We start from the raw sequence: 19,385 nt of genomic DNA, 5'->3' as shown, positions 1-19,385 counted from the left end.
GCCAACTTTCAGTCAATAAGCTGCCGTTTGTATCACTATTTACTACTCATACGTTGAAACCCGTAGAAATAATGGTCTTTTCTTTTGTTATATGTCTATATAACAACAAAATATTTTTCTTAAACCCATTATTAAGTTTAATAACACCAAAATATATACCAAGAATAATCAAAATACTAAAACTTAAATAAAATACTTAAATAAATATAAAAAAATGAAAATAATTTATTTTGTAAAATATTGCTTTATACAAGTTTTTACATAACTAAAAAAGTTCATTAAAAGATAAAATTTAAAAACTAGTTTGTTTTCATTTGCTTATCCTGTTTTTCTTGTTTCTCTTTTAAAAGACTCATACTGTCTGCAAAATATTGATTGGGATGGCTGATCATATTCGGAGGTTGATGTCCGCCATGAACACATTCAAAGTATTTACTGCAGGCTATTTGATAATGTCCACCGTTGACCAACTCCACAATAGAAGTAACACCTAAAAATTAGAATTTTCTTAAACATTTGTAACGACCCATATCAGTTCGGAAATAAAAACTATTAATAAAAAGTAAAGTATAACGAAAGAAACGTACATATATCGAACTGAATAATCAGGGCTCTCACCCAATGTGTGTATTACACATACACCCGCTTAATTTATAATATCCATAAAAATCAACAGCAAGTGTTCAACTCCATGAAATAACCAACTAACGAGTTCCCATTGTAGAGGCGTTAGTCAAGGAGACAAGATGTCACTCAAGCTATTTAAAGCAGTTCTGGAGCATGCTTTCAAAAAATTCAATTGGTATAAGACCGGGATAAATATCGACAAAAAAATGTTAACAAACTTGGAATTGCCGACAATATTGTCCTCATTGAAGATGATTTACATAAAGCCGGACGCTTCACAGGCAACCAAAGAAGTGTGATTACAAATAGACAAAAGTAAAACAAATTTTATGACAAACTTACTCATCGGAAATGAGCAGATATCTTCGCCCGGACTTAAAAATCACCAGACACAAGAAATACAAAGAAAAATTTGTCTAGGTTGGGCTGTATATGGCAAATTGAAGGACGCATTCAATAATGAAATCTTTATGAGCCTTAAGAGAAAGGTATATAATCAATGCATGCTTCTAGCTATAACATATATGGATCCTAAATACTAACGCTCACTAAAAATATTGCTAATAAACTGAGAATTGCACAGAAGAAAATGAAAAAATCAATATTAGGAATAAGAGTTACAGACCCCGTTAAAAACGAAGAGAATCGCAGAAGAATAACAATAGAAGACATCATAGAAAAACTATCAAGGCTAGAATGGATATGTGCAGGACATGAAGCACGGCCCTATCTGGATAGATGGACTAAGAGATTATTGGAATGGAGACCCCGTGAATATAAGAGAAGCTGGGAAAGGCGACTGACACAATGGACAGACGATTAGGACAATGGAGAGATAATAGAACATAACTGGATATACTTGCGCAAAATAGAATTTCCTGGAGGCGTCTGAACGGGCCTTATGTCCATCAGTGGACGCGGAAAGCTGGGAGATAATAATGATGATGAAAGTATAGATATACAAAACTATCTATAAACCATAGTTTTTGCGGATAATCTAGACGATGAAATAAAAATAGTGAATCGCATAACTGAAGTCATCAATAGATACAGGCTAGATATTAAACAGATAAAAAAGATCAAAATTTTGAACATCTAATCCTAATGGCCTAACTAACATAAGATCGAAAGAATCGAATATTATACATAAATCTCAGTAGCAATCTAAACAGCCAATAGGACCATCCAACAGAAATCAAACAATGAATAATAAAAACAAAACCGGAATTCGTTAGGATGAACCCAATTTTGGAGAACAGAGATATCATTAAAAAAAATTGCTACATACTCACAGTTCTGCTCTGCTGAATGGAAGCATAGAGATTAACTGTGGCAAATATGAATTGGCTCGAGGATTTCGAGTTGTAGTGTTTTATTCGTATCTTAAACTCAAAAGTTAAACTATCTAGGACACATAACGAGAAATAAAAAACGTTATATTTTTCTTCGATTGATTCTCCAAAAGAAGGTAAATAACAAAAGTGGACCAAAAAGAAGACATATTTCCTGGCTGCAAAGTTTGTTGAAATGTTATAACACGACTACCACTCATGTTAATTATCAATTATCATGAACAATGAAATACTTCAACATTCTTGCTGGCGAAAGTCTATTCGATCTCCAAGTATTGATGCGCCACCGTTGTCAACATATAGAAGAATGACAATAAATTTTGACAATAGAGTTTTTATAAGTACTTATAAGTATATTAAGTTTATAAGAGGACAGGTAGTTTTTATAACTATAAACAGTTTGATTATTATAATTATATATACCGGTACAAGGTACTCATTTCATAAGTACGCTTATGAACATGAACACATTTTTTACAAGATCGGATCTTAGTCTCGAGCTCAGAACCCGAATGATTAGATGTTACGTTTTCTCTATCTTACTCTATTGCTGTGAAAGTTGGATAATTGACTCTGAAACAAAAAAAAAGAAAAGATGTCTTTGGGATGTATATATCATGCATGCATGCTGAGAATTCTATGGATACAAAAAGTTACTAATGGTGAGGTACTTCGGCGCATGAGTAAACAAAAAGAACTGCTAGGCACGATCAAAGAGAGGAAAGTATAATTCTTCTTCTTGATATGCCTATCCGTTACGAATATTGGCGATCATCATGGCAATCTTTATCTTATCTGCAGCAGCGCGGAAAAGCTGCACAGATGTTGTATTGAACCAGATTCTGAGGTTCTTTAACGAAGATGTTCTTCTTCTTCCTGGACCTCGTTTTCCAAATATTTTTCCTTGCAGGATGGCTTGAGGGAGAGCATATCTGGATTCATTTCGCATAATATGTCCAAAGAACTGTAACTTTCGAGATTTGATAGTGGTCAGTACTTCTCGATTCTTATTCATTCTTCTAAAGACCTCCTCATTTGTGACTAGGTCAGTCCACGGGGTCTTAAGCATTCTCCGATCTAGCCACATCTCAAATGCTTCCAGTTTTCTGCACATATCTTCGTTCAAGGTCCACGATTCAACACTTCAAAAAAGGACAGAAAAGACGTAGCATCACAGCATTCTTACTTTTGTAAGTACAATACTTGAGTCATATGTTGAGAGGTGAAAGATATCACTTATCCGAGTCATGTTAGAAAGTGAAGTATAGGGCAAAAGTAGGAAAACGCCAGAACTCATTACTGAAGAACCTGTGGAGACGGTTTGAACGATCATACGCAGAAATTTTTCGTGTAACACTTTCCAAAGCTACAATTACCATTTTGAATGCCAACCTTGGACAGAAGACAACGAATAAAAACAGGACTCATATTGTTGTGAATTCTCTTTTCTGCAACGGAGTTGCAGATTAATTGAGATTACACTGTTGTGTTGGCAAAAAAAAGTCTGCTTTGAGACGCGAACATAAAATGTCTTTATTGCCGCTCCAATCCAAAAATTTATAGCAAAACATCAAACCGCGCAATTCAACGGCTTTCAACGAAATTAACGAACTTTCATAAAGTGAGTTATTTCTTAACATAATTTCATCAATAAAACATTGTTTTACCATATACATACGAAGAAATTGCATAAGTAAAACAATAACACTGAAATATTAATTACTCTTTAAATAGGGATTCCGAAAACAATAAAACTTACTGACCCACATCTGAGTAAAAATGAATACCTGTTTTTCTAGTGAAACCAAGGAAGAAGGAGAAGAGGAAGAACATTTTACGACCAGCTTACAATCGAAGACAAACATGGCATCGAAGAGTGTTTGAAATTATTTATTGTAACAGAAAGAATAAATGATTCTTCATGGTATGTTAAGACTTTAACACATTTTATTCAGGTTTAGTCGACCTGGAGCTTCTAGATATTTTATACATTGTTTCTAGATGTTTTCGCCAGATCGATCCTAGTCCTTTTACGCGATAGTTAGACATTCTACCGCCTGAAATAGTGGGCCAAAAAAATACATAAGTTAAACAATAATAATTGCATATCTTTTAACAGATCAAAGACAACCATACCTTGTGTTGGTATTCCAATTTCTCCTAATTTGCTTTTCAATATACTTTGATCCCAGTGTTTAAACGGGCAGCCATGATGTTCACCTGGTCCAACATTACTCATAATTACTTTGATACAGCTATAAGGAGAATAATTTGTCATTCCACCAGCTTTTCCGTATGAATGTCTAAAAGTATATGAGTAACTCTTATCGAACTTATTCTGGTCAATCTGGGGATTCTTAGTGAACTCTTCTCTCCAGAATTCCATAGCGTCTTCATAAGCAAGTCCTAAAAAAAAATTAAACTATTTAAAAAATATTAGTAACTAATCATTCTAGAATTAACTGTCTTTACAAATAGTAGTAGTACACCGAATGTTTCCCCACAACGGTAATCCCACTACTGCTCCTACCATTACAGCAGCAGTATAAATCCTCGCAGATGTTTGATATAATTAAAACAAGAATTACAACAAATATGGTTTTCGCTCATTTTACAACATTAAAAAAATGGTTAAAATATCTTGGCCACGTTATGAGAAATAAACAGAGATATGACTTGTTGCAACTCATTCTTCCGGGTAAGGTATTTGGAAAGAGAGGACCAGGAAAAAGAATATCCTGGCTTCAAAAACTAATTAAGTGGTTCAATGCGTCTATAACTGGGCTATTACGAATACCTGCAAGCAAAGTTAGGATAACCATGCTGATCTCCAACATCTGTAAGAAGAAAAAAATGGTACAAACATTATCCATGTGTGTCTGTCCGTCCGTCTATCTATTCATGAACATATCTTCTCCATTATTAGGACTGATAGAATAACATAAAGCAAAAGACCTGAATAAATACAAAGAAATTCAGAGAAACATCAAAAAGAAAATTCGAGAGGCAAAAGAGAGGTGGCTCTCCGACAGATGCAAGGAAATAGAAGATCTGGATAAAAAGTATGATAGCTTTAATTTACACAAAAAAATCAAAGAAATGACAGGTTCTAGAAAACGTACAAGAACGAATATCCTTAAAAATGATAAAGGGGATATTATTACTGATATGAAGGAGAGATTATGTCACTGGACCAATTACATCCAACAACTATTTAATGATGAAAGAGAAGAACTGTCATTAGAAATCACCGAGGATACCGGACCAATAATATTAAGAGAAGAAGTCATCTATGCCATCAAAAACACAAAAGAGGGTAAAGTTACTGGACCAGATTATGTGCCAATCGAATTATTAAAACTCATCGATGAAGATGTTATTGATGTAATGGTTGAACTCTTTAATCTAATGTATCAGACTGCCACAATCCCAGACAATGGCTGCAATCGACCTTGGTAGCAAATCCCAAAAAGCCAAGTGCAACAACTTGCTCAGATCACAGAACAATAGCTTTAATGAGTCACTCACTTTAAACATTTTTGAAAATAATTCACAGCAGAAGTGTTAAAACTCTTGAATATGAAATTAGTGACACACAATTTGGCTTTAGAAATGGTATGAGTACAAGAGACGCTTTGTTCGGCTTGAATGTGCTGGATCAGAGATGCACGGACATGAATCAGGACATGTACTTATGTTTTGTAGACTTTGAAAAGGCATTTGATAAGGTTCAATATAAAAAGCTTGTAGATATATTAAAAAGTAAAAATATTGACAGTCGTGATATGAAAATTATATCTAATTTATATTGGAATCAAACTGCCAAGGTAAGAGTTGATAACCAGTACACCCAAAATATCAAAATACAGAGAGGAGTCCGCCAGGGTTGCGTGCTGTCCCCACTACTTTTCAATGTCTACAGTGAAGCGGTATTTCAAAAAGCGCTCTAAGACTCAATAGAAGGTATATCTATCAATGGAGAAGTTTTGAATAACTTACGTTTTGCAGACGTTACAGTAATAATAACGGATTTACAGAACGTAATGCAACGCCTTAATGAACGCTGTCATGAGTACGGACTGAAGATAAATTTAAAGAAAACTAAATGCATGATCATGACTAAATCTGCACATCCAAATTTCCAATTGACTATTGAAGATACTTAGGAACATGGATAACATCAGATGTAGACCAAACCAAAGAAATTAGGACACGCATTGAAATAGCACGTGCATCATTCATTAAACTAAGTAGCACATGCATTATTTTTAAACTTAAAAGGTTTCTTTGTTGTCGGGATATAAGGTTAGAACTACGCCTGAAAATGCTTCGATGGTACGTGTTCTCTACTCTTCTTTATGGTTTGGAAGCGTGGACACTAAAACAAGTCCATCTGAATAAGTTGCCGCCTTTGAATTTTGGTGTTACAGAAGAATCCTACGAATATCATGGATTCAAAGAATGTCAAACGTGGAAGTAACTAGAAGGATAGGAAATGAGGCGGAAATAATATTAACTATCAAAAGACGAAAACTTGAGTACTTAGGACATGTGATGAGAGGGCAAAAATACGCATTATTACAACATATTATGCAAGGCAAAATCCGAGGAAAGCGAAATGTGGAAAGACGAAGAATATCCTGGCTTAAGAACTTAAAGGAATGGTTTGAATACAGTAGTGCAGAACTTTTTAGAGCGGCAGTCAACAGAGTCCGCATAGCCATGATGATTTCCAACCTTCGATAGAAGATGGAACTTAAAGAAGAAGAAGAATAACAAATGAGGTGTCGAATGAGAGCTTATACCATCGAGCAAAAAGACAAAAGGGGGAATGTAAAGGTAGTGGGGGCAAAAATATTGTTAGACAGGAAGTGCCATCTTGAGAGGCCATATTAAACAAGGAAAGAGAGACTCTTTCCTTGTTTACGAAATCAAATTTAGTTGTTATTGCTGATGTTCTTGTTTGTCCCAACTGTCACATGAAAGATTATTTGTATTTTCTATTGAAGTTTTTTAACAATTGTTTCACATTTTAGACTATTATTGTTATTATTTAATTAAAACTTTATTATGTTCTAGTGTTAAAAAAAGTGTATTATGTATTAATATTATGTAATATACCAAATAAATAGATAATTTAAAACCCCTACACCACTGTATGATTATTGTGAAGTGTCATGAAATTTAAATTTGGCGCATTCGCATTTCCGGATATGTCCGCCATCAGAGGCCACTTTTTTTGGTCTCCTTTTCATAACGATTAGATTCCCTCTTTTGTCTTTTTGCTCGATGGTATTAAAGTGGTATCAAAGATGGTATTAAAAGTGAGAAGTTTGACCTCGGACTTCCTGTACCAGCGTTACAACCGGAATTACTGTTTTCCGTCGAAACAGTATAAGCGGTATATTATTCGACGCGACTTAGCAAGACGAGAACAAATATATATCTCCTGTTTTTATAGCAGAACCAGTTAAAAAGTTATGACCAGAAGTTTGGCAAAACTTACTCAAAATTAGTGAAATCATATATCAACCGACGCAAAGTTACACAAAGAGTTGTAATATCGACTTACGATTCTACTTCCGGTTACGTTTGGTGAAAACCTAGGACCTACGAAGTCCAATTGCTTTTTCAACAGATGTTTATTTGATGGAAAAATACCGAAGAAATGGAAAATGTTTTACTTAAAAAGGGAAACGTACTGCTCCATATATAAAAAGGGGAAACAAAAAAAGACCAAAATGGTTATAGGGGAATATTCGTCGCACCTTCTGTGGTTGGGTTGTATGGAGAAAGCATGGAGGAAAGCTGCGAACTTCAGAAGAAGAGAGTGGTTTTCGTCCCGGACACTCATCTAGGCAGATCTAAAATCAATTGGGATAACAAATTATAGAACTGTGGCCATGGACAGAAGAAAATGAACGAAAACAGTGAAAAAAATCCAAGCTATGATCCTCTAGGGCATGTTGAACTGTATATATATACAGTTAAAAAGGCCCTGATGACAATGATACTACAACTAATACACTAAAAAAACTTCCCTGCTCTTTTAACAGCGATAGGTGGAAAAGAGGATACACTCCGGACAATATTTGTGTATCCAGCCAAATAGCAGCTCAGTGTAAAAAGCATATCGGAGTTGCGATTCCTCGCACTCAACACAAACCACTCATTTGTAATACGAGCGCTGTAATAACACCAAATGAAACGACGTTTAAAAAGAGATTTAATTAAAAAAAAAGAAAAATTCGCCTCGGATCTCGATTAACAAAGTTGAACCAACTACCATGGAACTAACACTCGCCCAATAACAGAAGACTGACAAATTATCAACATGGTGAAAACTGTTTCTAGAAGAAACAGTGTTCAATACTCACCGAGCTGGAGAAATATTACTTCCTAACATCTTAGATGAAGGAAGATTTAAATGGTGCAATCTCATAGAAAATATAAGCATGGCACAGAATAGTAGACCTGCTTAGAAACTATAGCAGAATCTTAGCCATGGCCCTAGTGAAAGGGCAAACAAATGCAAACCAAACTCCTTAAAAATGGCAGAGCACCTGGAAAAAAATGTAAAAACTTAAAATGGGAGAGAACAAAACCAGTCAGATGCGCAAACCTTTCAGTGATGCTGATCTTAGATCCGCCATCCACATAATGAAAAATAATAAGGCTCCGGACATTGACGATTTACTCTCAGAGTAAATTAAGAAGTTTGGACCAAAAATACTACACTGGCTCCTCCAGATGATGAACAGCTATGCTCAAACTACGCACATACCCACGATCTGCATGCAACTGACACGACCATTCATACCGCTCTTTTCTAGATGGACAGGATTTAATTGTTTTGTTTGTTTTTATTATATCTCAGGGTTCTTATTTGAGTTCAGAAATACCTTTACCTTTGTCTAGTGTTCAATAACAACAGAAGTAAACTGGACACCTAAAGTAGCTTCCTGGCAGTAGATCTGCACCTTAGAAATTATCAAATTCTAAGCCGACCTTCCTATCTCTAGAATCACCAACAAAGAATAGTAAAGAAGTAACAAAGAAGTAAAATTCAGATTCGAAGAAATGCTTAGGGAATCCTCCTGTCTTATCCCATTGCCAGCTTCAATATGGTCAGTTAGTTCTTCTTCTACTTTTACTTTTATTGTGTTGTTTTGGTAGCTTTGACAGCCAGTCCCAACCACGGATATAGTGTGGAGGGTGATTGGCAAGGTTAACAACCTCATCATCATCATTTTGGCTTTACAACCCTGTGTGGGTCCTAGCCTCCCCAAGAATTTTTTTCCAGTCATCCCTATCCATGGCCTTCCTCCGCCAAGCACGTATTTCCATATTTCTCATATCTTGATCTATGTTATCTAGGAATCTTGTTCTGGGTCTTCCTCTTCTTCTTTTACCAATAGGTCTATCAAGGAGCGTTTTTCTAGCTGGGTCGGTTTGCTCCATCCGCATTACATTGCCTACCCACCTCAGACGTCCTATCTTAATGTGTTTTACGATATCTGGTTCCTGGTATATTCTATAGAGTTCGAAGTTGTATCGTCTTCTCCAGACACCATTTTCATTTACCACTCCATAGATTCGCCTTAGTATTTTTCTTTCAAAACATCCTAACATGTTTTCATTGCTTTTTGTTAAAGTTCAGGTTTCTGAACCATATGTTAGGACTGGGCGTATTATTGTTTTGTAGAGTTTTACTTTTGTATTTCTTGATATAACTGTAGATTTAAAAAGGAGATTAAGCCCAAAATAGCATCTATTAGCCGTGCAAATTCTGCGTTTTATCTCTGCGGTAGTGTCATTTTCAGTATTGACGAGCGTTCCCAGGTATACAAATTGGTTAACTGATTCGATGACGTCGTTTTCTATAACAAGTGGCCGTAGTATTTGTGGTTGAATACCTATTTTCATGTATTTCGTGGTTAGCAACCTACCAATCGTAAAAAACGAATACTGCTTAAAGAAACAATGTACAGCCTCGGAACAGGAAGCAAACTTCATATCGGAAATCCACCATTATTAGACAATATCGATGCAATAGGAAGTATCAACCCGGGTGCAATTCAAATAAAAAGCTTCATTCGATAGGCTATACTTCATTCCAATGAAATAATGTAAATACTTCCAATAAAACAATTAAATGAGGTTAAAATCATTCATAATTTTTATTTCAGAGTTTTTTGAAAGCGGTTTCCCGATTGAAAATCGAAACGTCAAAGCAAATGTAAAATATAATTCTCACTACAAGCAATAATGGTTTAATCTCGCATAAAATAATATCTAAATTGTAATAGGAGTAATTTGCAAAATAATACTTCTAGTAGAAGAGATATCAGTTTTATTATTTAAAATTCTTACTAACAAAAGTGTAACAAAAAATTCAAAACTTACCTATTCCTTTTAAATATAAACTTAGTTGCAGTCTTCCAAAATGTTTAAGGTGATGATTTGATTTTAATATATTGTACAAATGTCTCATGCATAACGGAAAGTGTTTTTGGGAGTATACGTCTAAATTGGCGGGATTAATACCGCCATCTTTTGGATCGTCTACAATATGAGTTTTGCCTGTGTAAAGATTATGAAGATTATCCAACAATGAGTTTACTCGATCGTCATCAAGTGAGGGAAGACGTTGGTTGTAAAGCTAAAAGAACAATCAACTATATATTTCTTGTATTTCACGGTGTCTTTAGAGCAAACACCTTATAAGTTAAAATAAATCAATACTTTATTTGAAGAACTCAAAACAGAAAATATTTATAACCATTCTAATTTAAAATGGGCGAAATTATAAATATGTGGTTAGAGTACTACACACTCATCGCTCTACCATCCAAAGGGTAGTGGAACGTTTATAAGAACTGGAACAAACAAGCGTAAAGCGGGAAGTGACAGGAAGCGCAAAACTACTGCTTTAGATGATCGTTTTATACGAGTCAACGCTTTGCGGGATCCTCATTTAACAGCGCTGCAAACAAGAAATCAGCTTCAAAAGGTTCGAGGCAATAATGTAAGCGTATTTACAGTTCGTCGAAGATTACATGAATTTGGTTTGCCAAGTTGCAGATCAGCAACTGGGCCCGAATTACTTCCACGGCACAGAGTGGCTAGACTACAATTTTCCAAGAACATTTACATTGGAATTTAGGACAATGAAGTAATGTTCTTTTTACGGATGAGTCAAGATACTATCTTCACTCATCATATGGGAGAGAATAAGTATGGCGTCGAACTGGAGAGAGATGCGCGGAGTGTGCTTTCAGTCCCCGCATTAGCCATGGAGGGGGTTCGGTGATGGTATGGGCAGGAATATCCCGAGAGGCGCACACTGAATTGGTATTTATTGAGGGTTCGTTGACTTCACACCGGTATATTGAGAAAATTTTAGCGAATCACGTAGTACTCTTTCCTCAATATATCGGCGATGATTTTCTATTAATACAAGATAATGCACGACCCCACCCTGCAATGTGTGTCACGCAATATTTAGAGGAAGTTGAGCCGACGTGTACAGGCAGTTATAGAGAGTAGGGGAGACAACACAAAATATTAAGTTATTTTTTTAGTAGTTTTTCTTTGTTATTTGCGTACTTAGGTTAGGTTACATTGTTGTTTTTTTATGTTTTGTTATTTTTGTCATTGTTTATTAAAACCAAGATCATGTCGTTGCTTTTAATCATTATGTATGTATTTTCACAGAAGTACATCCCAGAAACACTTTATTTAAATACAGTGCTTCTGCGATGTCGATATGACATTCCTTCGATATCAGTCACCAAAGCCCCATCGTCGTATTACAAATTAATACAAAAGATAACGGTAATAATAGGAAAAGTCGTAAATTGTGGGTGGCAAAGTCATTTCGCTTAAAATGTATAAATTTTTACATAGTGTGCTAAAAATAAATCATCAAAATAGGGCTAAAAATAAAAAACTGAAATACTTTGAATTTGACCAAATTTTTTTCCGTTGCGTTTTTTTTTCATCTGAGTGTATAATACAGGTTTATTTTTCGGTCTCAAACAGATCAGATGATGAACTAGAAACATTTTACGAAAATGTAGAGAAGACTATCAAATTTCTAAAAAAAAAACGAAATCATTATGATAGAATGAAACGCAAAAATTAAAAATTAAAATATCGATTCGTAGTAGGAGAGCACGGACTGAGCCACGAAAATAATTATTGGTCTTATTTTATTCAGTACTCCAAAAAATACTAACAGCTGGTTCAAGCTACAAAGAAGGCTTTGTACCTGAAAATCCCCCAATACAATAAAGAAAACCTAATTAGAATATATTTTGACAAAAGATTTAGAAATTGGGTAACCAGCTCCGAAGCTTATACAGATTGTGACAATAATTTTAATCATAATCCAGTAGCAGTAAAAGTTAGAACGAAATTAAAAAGATTTAGAAAATAAAACAGCGGGACAAAATAAACTGTCAACATCGAGGATGATGACAGAAAAAGAAATATCATGAATATTTTGACACCAAACTGGACACAAATGCACCAAAGGCGAAACGTTTAGAAGGTGCAATAGAAGATGCATGGAGAAATTTTAAAAATACAACAATCAATATAAAATTAGAAGAAAGAAGCAAACTAAAAAGAATAAAACCTGCACAATAGTTGAAGTAATAAACATAATATAAAAGAAAACGCAATAAAAGGAAAAGAGAGATAAATGAAAAAATTTAATTAGTAAAGAGAGTATGGCTACAGGAAAAATGCAGTGAAGTGACATAAATCGAAGCAGAGGATAAGAAGAGAAAATCTGACACGAAATTTTAGAGGAGTATTTTGCAAAACCTGTTTAAATATGAAACAAAGTACCCTAAAGTAAATCCGACTGAACCGTTCTAAATACTAACATCGAAGTTGTTTGTGCAGTTTGTGATAGAAAATGTAATAAAACATCAGATAAAACTGACGATGATTCCAGAAGGTACAGGCATTCTAGAAACAATGCTAGATCACATTGATAGTAGAGAAATACTTGGAGGCCCAACACGATTTCTACATATGTTTTAGAAACTACCGAAAGATACTACACGACATGCAGCACGATAAACTAATTGAAATATTTATTGTGCTGTCTCATATTGTGTTAACGTATATGTAGAACACATCATAGGTAAAAAATATGGCCTCAAAATCAACATTTTGAAAACGAAATATATGGTCATTAGCAGAAACCCTCCAGAAAACCTGATAATATGCATAGGTGACGATCGCATAAAACGCGTGAAAACTTTTAAATACCTTGGCACCACAATCAATGACCAATCGGATCCACAAAAAGAGATAAAAACCCGAATTCAAATGGCAAGACAAGCTTTTGTGAAATTCAGACCGCTCCTATGTAATCAAAACCTAAATTTCGAAATACGCTACAGAATGGTGAAGTGCTACATATGGTCCATCTTGCTTTATGGCATGGAAACGTGGACTTTGAAAAAAACATCTATCAACAAACTTGAAGCATTTGAAATGTGGTAATTGAGAAGAATGATGCGCATACCTTGGGTGGATAGAGTTCGAAACGATGACGTCCTTAAGAGAGCCGGCGTGGAAAGAGAACTCTTTGAAGTAATTAAAAAACGCAAGATTGGTTACCTTGGGCACATATTGAGAGGAGCAAAATATGAAATACCACTCGAAGGTAGGAGAGGAGCCGGCCGCAAATAATTATCCTGGTTAAGGAATATTAAAGAATGGACATTAATACACAATACAGGCGAGCTGTGTCACGCCGCCAAGAACAGAATTCTAGTAATGAGATAGTCACCGACGCACTTTGGTGTATAGCATGTTAAGAAGAAGAAGAAGAACACATCATTAGAACGTCAGTGCAAAACATAAAAGGTGATAAAATTAACGGAGTCACACTGAGTAACATAATTTACGCTGATGACACCGTAATCGTGACAGCGAGCGTAGAACAAGTTCAGAATTTGGTGAGGTCATGGACAGAAACTAGCAAAATAGGAGCTTCACAATCAATACATCAAAAACAAAAGTTACTATATTTAGTAAAAAACAGTAATATATGCTACACTAAAACTAAATTTGCAACATTAATAGGAAACTATTAAATGTAACGTAAATAAAACGAACAAAATTTTAAATTAATAAATTCATAATTCAAAACAGTTTACTCCTGAGCTATAATTATTTAATTAAATTGTCAAAATTATTTCCACCAACGTCCATATAATTATAATATTCTATATTCATTCACTATTCGTCGCCTTAGTTCTTCCAATGAAGCAGGAATGGTATTTAGACCAGGTGGATCTGTTTTCGGTTGGGTAAATCATATATGAACCTATTATTTTGCTTTAATCGTTTGGAAATATTGTTAGAAATGATAAATTCAGTATACGGACACTTCAAAAGGTAGGCTAAATTTTTTATTAAACAATTTGTGAAAAAAAATTTAAAAAATTAGATTTTTTTTTTCTCCTTTTCGTTGCTATATCTCGGTAGCTATGTACTTTAGAAAAAAAATTGTGCAATTCAATTTGCAATTAAATTTTCTACAAGTTGAATTATAGATTATTTTTCATGTTTTACGTATAAATGAATATTTACTTGCAAATATTTAATTGCAATATTACGCCATTCTTTCCTGTTAGTCAACTTTGATCGATCATAACTTCAGAACTAATTAACCAATATTAATGTTTTTTTAATACGTGTTTTTGGCTGAACTTTCGATATAAGTTACGGTATAAATTCTTTCTGTAAATCGTGAAGGCTCTATGTGGTTTTTAAATACCTGAAAAATATTATTGAAAAACATTGACTTTTTACCCTTTTTTAATGGTTTTTGCTAATTTTGAAATAATAATTATTTTTTCAATTTGCATAACTGCCGAGATAAATTGTTAAATCAGTTGCTAAATAAAAAATTTAGCCCATCTTTTAAAGTGTTCGCATAGTGAAATTATCATTTTTAACAATATTGTGTGTTTTAGAACAGATACCCCCTGGTCTAATTATAAATCTTGATTGTTGAATAAAAATAACGTTTTTTGGTAGTAGTTCGCGAAAAACCATATTTTTGAGCTATTTCCGCCGCTTCAGTCTTTACACATTTTTCACCCTACCTTTTTTATCAGTTACTGATCTCGTTTGATGAAATTTTTAACTAGTTGTAATACGTATGAGTGATGAAGTTGCTTATCTTGATAAAGTTAATTAAATAATTTCGCTGTTCTCCTTGTACACTTTCCATTTTGATAAAAACTACGTTTTCAAAACTAGCAGAAGTTAATCTCCGGATCTAGTTGGTCGATTTAGTTTACTCTATGATAGTTTACTACAATTTTTTGAAAAAATAATAATAAAATTTTTTGACTGAAAAAAGTCAATTTTTTAATAATTTTTAGTAATCTTCAAAAATTGTATAATAATATAAAAGAAGTTTAATTGTCATATATGATAAATCAGAAACAAAAAAAAATTAAAAATATGCCATTTTTTAGCATTCAAGACGGTAATAGTACCTTAAATGGACATTTACTGCCATTGTAAATGTCCGGTCGGCGGACTAAAGCACATAAGTCAAAATTTGCTAAATTTGGTTTTCTGTATAAATCAGCGGATTTCGGTACGATTCATTAAATAACTACAGCACATAAGTCAATTTAGTTCCTTTATAACCACACTGAAAATTGTACCTTTTCAACATACGTTAAAGTTACGACTAAATCACATAACTCGACTTATGTTAAAAGGTACCACAACGTACAAAGGCATCAGTGTATGACTTTGTATAATTATATACACTTGCCATAATTCACCTGGATGTCTCTTAGGGAGAGCGCCCACCAAACTGGCATGACAAGTGGCAAGTAGCGCGCGTCTAGCATTTACTTAAAATGTAACCAATGCAAACGGATGCAATGATTCAGGGCACACCAAAATGACAGTGACAGTGGCGTCATGCAGCTTGCTACGCCACGTCGTGAAAAATAGAGCTTGCTCTACTTTTTGCTACGTGCTAGTTGCATTTTGTATGTTTGTTTGTGGAAAAATATAAATATGGAAGACAGTCCAGAATTTAATATTCGTTTTGTCTCATTAATTGAGAAATTTGCAGGTATCTATGACAACACAAGTCCGGAATTTTTTAATTCTTTAAATACATTAAATTTACTATGCCCTTGCATCTCTTTCCAATAAGGGTGTACCCAAAACTGACGTTGCGGAGGAGTTTTGTTCATATTGTTGACGTTTAAAAGCGTTAGCATAACTTCATCCTCAGAGGGCGATATTTTGAATTTAAATATTATGCTAATGATAGTAGCATGCTACTAGTCCTTTTAATGTTATGCTACTTTGGTGTGCGCTACCTGCCATGCTATTGCCGTGCCCGTGCTATGTCACTGCCATGTTACATGTCACGCCAGTTTGGTTTTTGTAAAATGTCTCGGGCATAGTATAAACAAATCGCAGTGTATTCTACAAGGTCAAACGTTTTAAAATCACAGATAACACAGGTCTCAGCATTATGTGACATTTTGTGTGTAAACGTGGTGATATTACATATTAAATATTTTTTAAGCTAGTTATAATAGTTATCGTTAAATAGCGGCATGTTGGGACAAAGAGCAAAACGTTTAGTTAAAATGTATTTATCTAAAGAAAACAACGAAATCCCTCTAAGTAAAAATAAGTATTAGTATGTAATTACATCCTTGTAACAGAAATTTGTGGTGTTGGTTGTTAACAGAGATATACCGATATGTTATAATTATTTTTTTTTCTTTCAGGAAAAAAAATTATCTACAAATGTAATTCCAGTACAAGAACGATCTACTACCGAAAACCCTAAGTATTTTATAAGAGTCTCAGAACTACATATATTATAACAAAGGTACACCGATATGTTATATTTCTTATTCTTTTACAGGTGAAGAAAATGTATCTGTACACTTAATTTCAATGGGTCAAAAATCATCTGCCCCATCAGGTGTTTTTACTTAATGTGTTGAAGAAAGTGACTTTTCTAGTGATGATCCGATAAAAAATTCTCAGTATCAACCGTCGGCCGATGATTCAAAGATAAAAAAAAATTAACGTAACTTGGGTCTGGCATATAAAACGCCCAAAGGAAAAGTAATACCTGAGAGACGAGCTAAAGAGTTAACAATATGTCGAATGAAATGCAAAGAACGATTATCAGCTGAGATACGGGAAGCTGTATTCACAGAGTACTAGAAATTGGGATCGTATTCCAAACGTGCAGCATTTATGGGATCACTAATGGAAATTCAAGATAAAATTACAGCAAGACAGCGCACACTTGATCCAGAAAAGCAAAATACAAATTATTTCTATTAATTACAAATATTTTTTGCTTGTTAATGGTACTCGTCAACCCCTTTGTCGAGGTTGTTTGTTAAAGATTTTGGATGAAAGTGAAAACTTCATAAAAACAGTGGCCTTAAAAAAAGAGCATCTGTTGCTGGTACACAGACTGATGATATGCGTGGCATTAATTTTACACCCAAAAAAAATTTCAAATGAAAGACGACAGATAAAAACTCATATAAAATCATTTCTGTCCTATGAAAGTCATTACACAAAAAACACTACTTCGAAGAAATATTTACCATTCCACTTAACATTACGAAGAATGCATGATCAATACAAACAATGCCACCAAAATCCAGTTTCTATCAAGATCTGCAGAGAAGAATTGCACAAAATGAAACTATCATTTAAAAATCCTCGAATTGATACTTGTTGCTTATGATAATGCAAATACAACTTTGTAAAGACGAACAATCTAAAACCGAATTTGTTGGTAAACATGACAGACATGAAATATCAGCAGATCAGACATATCAGGAGAAAAGATTTGATACACAACTAAGTAAAGATGGCTTCACAGCTCAGACATTCACATTTGATTTGCAACAGTGTCTCACACCATCGTTAAGTTTCTCAGTTGCTTTTTATAAAAGACAATTGTGGACTTACAACTTAACAGTACATGACAACAGAACTGGAAAAGCCTTGTGCTATGTGTGGTACGAAACCATTACAGCTCGAGGGGCTAACCAAATTGCCTCCTGTTTATACAAACATTTGCAGATGTCATCTTCTACTCTGACAAACATTTGTAGACGTCATCTTCTACTCTGACACATGTGCTGGTCAAAATGTAAACTCCCACGCAAGTTCAATGTTCACATTGGCTCTACAAACACTTAATTTCGATACGATAGATCATAAATTGACGATACCGTACATAGCGACCTAGAAGTTGATACCGACCATAGCATAATTGAAAAGAAAAAGCAGATAACCATTTTTCTTCTCTTCTTAAAGGTCCGTTAGTTCAAAGACATAAATATGTAAGTAATGAACAGTTTAAATTGCTACAGACAAAGTGGTTAAGGTTCGAAAAAGATTTTGGTGTTATCTTATTCAAAGATTACTTATACAGAGATGTGCCGATTAAATTCTTAAATCTGAAACGCAGGGGATCTGCTGCAATTATAAAATACACATATGCTTATAAAATACCTGTAATTTCTAATCAGCCATTGCCAATTTCTAATGAGAAACGAAACGACTTGTTGTCACTGCTGTCCTTGATACCAGATATTTTTCATCAATTTTATAAAGATTTGCCTTCAACAGAAAATTTGCGTAACACAGATACAGATACTGTGGAAGATGATCAAGAACCCGAATTTTAAAGTAACTATGTTAATAAATTATATATAATTCTGTAGTAAACTTAAACCCATGTCATTTTTTTATTTTAAACCATTGAACATAAGTCAAATAAAAAACTTACTTAACTGTTTGGTATTATGTTTTACTGTGGTAATAGTTTGAAGCCAGGAAAGTATCTAATAACATAAAAAAATGATCTGTTATCTAATTGCCAAAAAAATCACAAACTACTTTTTTGTGTAACTTGAAAAGTACCCTATTTTGACTTATGTGCTTTATTCCACAGACCCGAGAAATGTTCACAGCATTGAAACAGACAAACATTATAATAAGGCATCCAATATTTTTTTAGGGATTTGTTTAACACAGTTTATGCTTTCTTGTTATACTTACGCTTAAAGCCTCATTTAAAACTGATCTAAATTGGGTTTGGATCGATACGACCAATTCAGAAGTGGGTATAAAGGCAAAACCATGCTCTAACAACACTTTCCTATTCTTCACCAATGTTAACACTTCAGTAAATGGTACCTTATAAAAATCTAATGAATAATACATTCCTTCGTTTATTCCTAAAATATTCCAAATAAAAAAGTATAATAATACGTATGTACAGGTTTTATAAATAATATGTAATTTTAATATAAATTCCTAAGTGCATGCAGTAACATATAATCACATATT

General features: G+C 34.0%; 1 protein-coding gene across 1 annotated transcript in view; it reads right to left on the bottom strand.

Annotated features, from left to right (window-relative positions):
- Positions 1-205: 205 nt before the first annotated feature.
- Positions 206-19,385, bottom strand: part of LOC140437213 (DNA primase large subunit-like) — a 33,904-nt gene continuing 14,724 nt past the window's right edge. The window contains exons 3-6 of the mRNA XM_072526590.1: positions 19,095-19,273; positions 10,386-10,641; positions 4,116-4,385; positions 206-490 (exon numbers count right to left, since the gene is read on the bottom strand). Of these exons, the coding sequence (XP_072382691.1) occupies positions 300-490; positions 4,116-4,385; positions 10,386-10,641; positions 19,095-19,273 (896 nt within the window). The 3' untranslated portion in view covers positions 206-299. The remainder of the gene's footprint in view (positions 491-4,115; positions 4,386-10,385; positions 10,642-19,094; positions 19,274-19,385) is intronic.

The sequence above is a fragment of the Diabrotica undecimpunctata genome, chromosome 3 (assembly GCF_040954645.1).
Source record: "Diabrotica undecimpunctata isolate CICGRU chromosome 3, icDiaUnde3, whole genome shotgun sequence".
NCBI classification, from domain to species: Eukaryota; Metazoa; Arthropoda; class Insecta; order Coleoptera; family Chrysomelidae; genus Diabrotica; species Diabrotica undecimpunctata.
Note: the sequence above shows the minus strand (reverse complement) of the source record. Positions and strands in the feature narration are given on the sequence as shown.